Genomic DNA, 2,727 nt, shown 5'->3' on the forward strand with positions numbered 1-2,727 from the left:
TTAGGAATGTCTGGAAAGAGGCTAACTTTGCAAAATTGATTTTAAGCCATTTTAAAGATATGTGTAATTTATAACTTTTATTAGAGACAGTGTGGACATAAGGCTGGGAATTCCTGCAGATTTAGGAATGTCTGGAAAGAGGCTAACTTTGCAAAATTGATTTTAAGCCATTTTAAAGATATATGTAATTTATAACTTTTATTAGAGACAGTGTGGACATAAGGCTGGGAATTCCTGCAGGAAAAAAAAATCTATGATGCAGCATCGTATTGAGCAAGAGTTTGGAAATCATGGGCCTGAGTGATTACTTGAAAATATTGGAAATGGAAATGACTGATCTATTACCAAAAAGCATCCAAGCCAGAACACAGAAGCCATGAAGAAATCTATCTTCAATTCAAAAATATCTTCCCCTTGAGGAACAAAGTAGGACTGTTCATCATGACTGATTTACTTATACGTCATGACGGATTTATATCCTGCTTGTAAAATTCAGACGCTAGAGTGGAACAGAGCTTAAAAAGGGAACGAACAGGAGTCCTGCTTTCTTGGAAACTGAGAGAACCATAAACACGTAAAACAGCCTGGGAAGTGACCAAAATCCTCACGGCATTTGGATCAAGAAAAAGGGCGGCAGCAACAAGGGTAATACATTTTTCATAGTTGACACATGTGACTGATAAGTGGAAAAAGTTGAAATAGATCAAAATGATTACGTGATGTCTTCAGTGGAAAACTAGGCATTGTCTAGTCCTGGATTTTCTCATTCTATGGGGTTCGCGCCTTTCGTTTTACTTAAGCTATTTTATAGTTCTGTAGATCGTAGATAACGCTAGCAATGCAAATTGTTCTTGCCCATAGACCTGCGACTTAGTTCTATCAGGTAGAAAAACAATTACTTTCCTTCCTTTCTTCCCATGGAAAAAGGCTAGTTTGGATCTATTTGTAAATTCTCTGTTATCGTTTCTTGTCTGCCTGTATGTGTTTGGCTCTTTGAACTATTGTACCATTTCACTGGTTTCCTCATTAACGGATAAGTTAAATAAAGTCTTTGCCATATGTGTATTATATATTTCTATAACAATCATCATCATACCCTCCTTTAAAACATTTATCAGGAAGTTTTGGCTACAAATAATCAAAACCCCTGACTCAACTGGCTTAACTGGTAAGGAAGATTCACTACCCAACACCGTAATGAGTCCAAGCGGGGGAGGGCTGCAGGGTTGTCTAAGTCTGCAACTCAAAGACGTGAAAACCCAGGTTGTCCCCACCCGCTGCTCTGCTCCGCGTGGCTCCTCTTGTTGGCGAGGCTCCCTTCATGGTAACAAGGTGACTGCGGCAGTTCTTTTGCCTCCAGCAGGCATGAAAATGTCCAGTGCGTGCGTGAGAAAAGCACGTCCTTCCATCCATCCCTTTTTAGGCGTGAGACTTCCAGAGAAGCCAGTGGGAGACATGCTGTCTCACACCTCCTTGGGAGGAATTGTATCAGGACGACCCAGTAGCTGGCCCAGTGAGGCACGTGACCATGTGACAAAGGGGTGTGGTCTCTATCGAACTGTACTCCGATCTAAAGATGAGCACACAGCGTGGTGGTTTGGTCAGCATCTGCCACCCGTGGGAACGGTGTCTGCTCCCCCCTCCTGCTGAAGATGTGGCTGTGACAACGTCCCCAAGCTCCAGGCTGTGACAACGTCCCCTAGCTCCGGGATCAGGGCCGACAACCCTCCGGCCTTCCTGCTGACTCCCCTGGGATCCGAGAGCCCGAAAAACAGATGGAGCCCTCAGATCACTGGCTCTCTCTATTCTCAGAACAAAGCAAGTGGCAGTGGCTCAGGAGAAACGCTGTCCTCTTATCCTCTGTAAAACCCCCCGCGGTGGGCAGCGGGGCTGGCACTAACAGAGTGGGGTGCGCTCGCCCACACAGCACGAAAAGCCCATGGCCGAAGCACGAGGCCTTGCACAGAGGGAGAAAGGTTCATCTCAGGGGCTACTGTGAGCAGGTGGGACAGGTGCACCGCAGTCGCGCCTCCCCAGCCCGGCGAAGGCCGACATCTATGCGGAAGTGCTTAGGGACAGCGTGAGGCGCGTGAGGCGACGGGAGCGCCATCGGTTACAGGGTCGAAGCGTCCTTGAGTGATCTGCGCCTGGGCCATCTGACCCAGAGAGACAGTGAGTAATACGTATGTGGGGATCAGAGCCACAAAGCTATGTAGTAATTTGTTGTACAGCTATAAATAAGTAATACACCTTACAGTAAATGTAATTTGATATACTGTTCTCTCCTTTTGATATTCAGTGTATTATTGTGATTGTTTTATCTTTCTTTCTTTTTCTATTTATTTGTTTATTTTTTTAGCTCCCACTCATTAGTGAGGACATGTGGTGTTTCTCTTTCTGTGCCTGGCTTATTTCACTTAACATAATTTTCTCCATGCTTATCCATGTTGCTGTGAATGGAAAAATTTCATCCTTTTTTTATGGCAGAGTAGTATTCCATTGTGTATATGTGCCGCATTTTCCTTATCCAGTCACCTCGCAGCAGACATTTAGGTTGGTTCCAACTCTTCGCTATTGTAAATAGAGCTGCAATAAACATGGGAGTGCAGGTATCCCTTCAACATGATGATTTCCACTCCTTTGGGTACATACCCAGCAGTGGGATTGCTGGATCTTATGGCAGTTCTATCTGTAGTTGTTTGAGAAACCTCCATACCAGTTTCCATA

At 44.7% G+C, this 2,727-nt stretch overlaps 1 protein-coding gene across 1 annotated transcript in view; it reads left to right on the top strand.

The window, feature by feature from the left end:
* LOC103590668 (peroxidasin homolog) overlaps positions 1-2,140 on the top strand; it is a 38,071-nt gene extending 35,931 nt beyond the window's left edge. Inside the window, 1 exon segment of the mRNA XM_008572963.1 lies at positions 2,004-2,140. Within this exon segment, the coding sequence (XP_008571185.1) occupies positions 2,004-2,140 (137 nt within the window).
* Positions 2,141-2,727: the final 587 nt, after the last annotated feature.

Source organism: Galeopterus variegatus, unplaced genomic scaffold (genome assembly GCF_000696425.1).
Source record: "Galeopterus variegatus unplaced genomic scaffold, G_variegatus-3.0.2 Scaffold853, whole genome shotgun sequence".
NCBI classification, from domain to species: domain Eukaryota; kingdom Metazoa; phylum Chordata; class Mammalia; order Dermoptera; family Cynocephalidae; genus Galeopterus; species Galeopterus variegatus.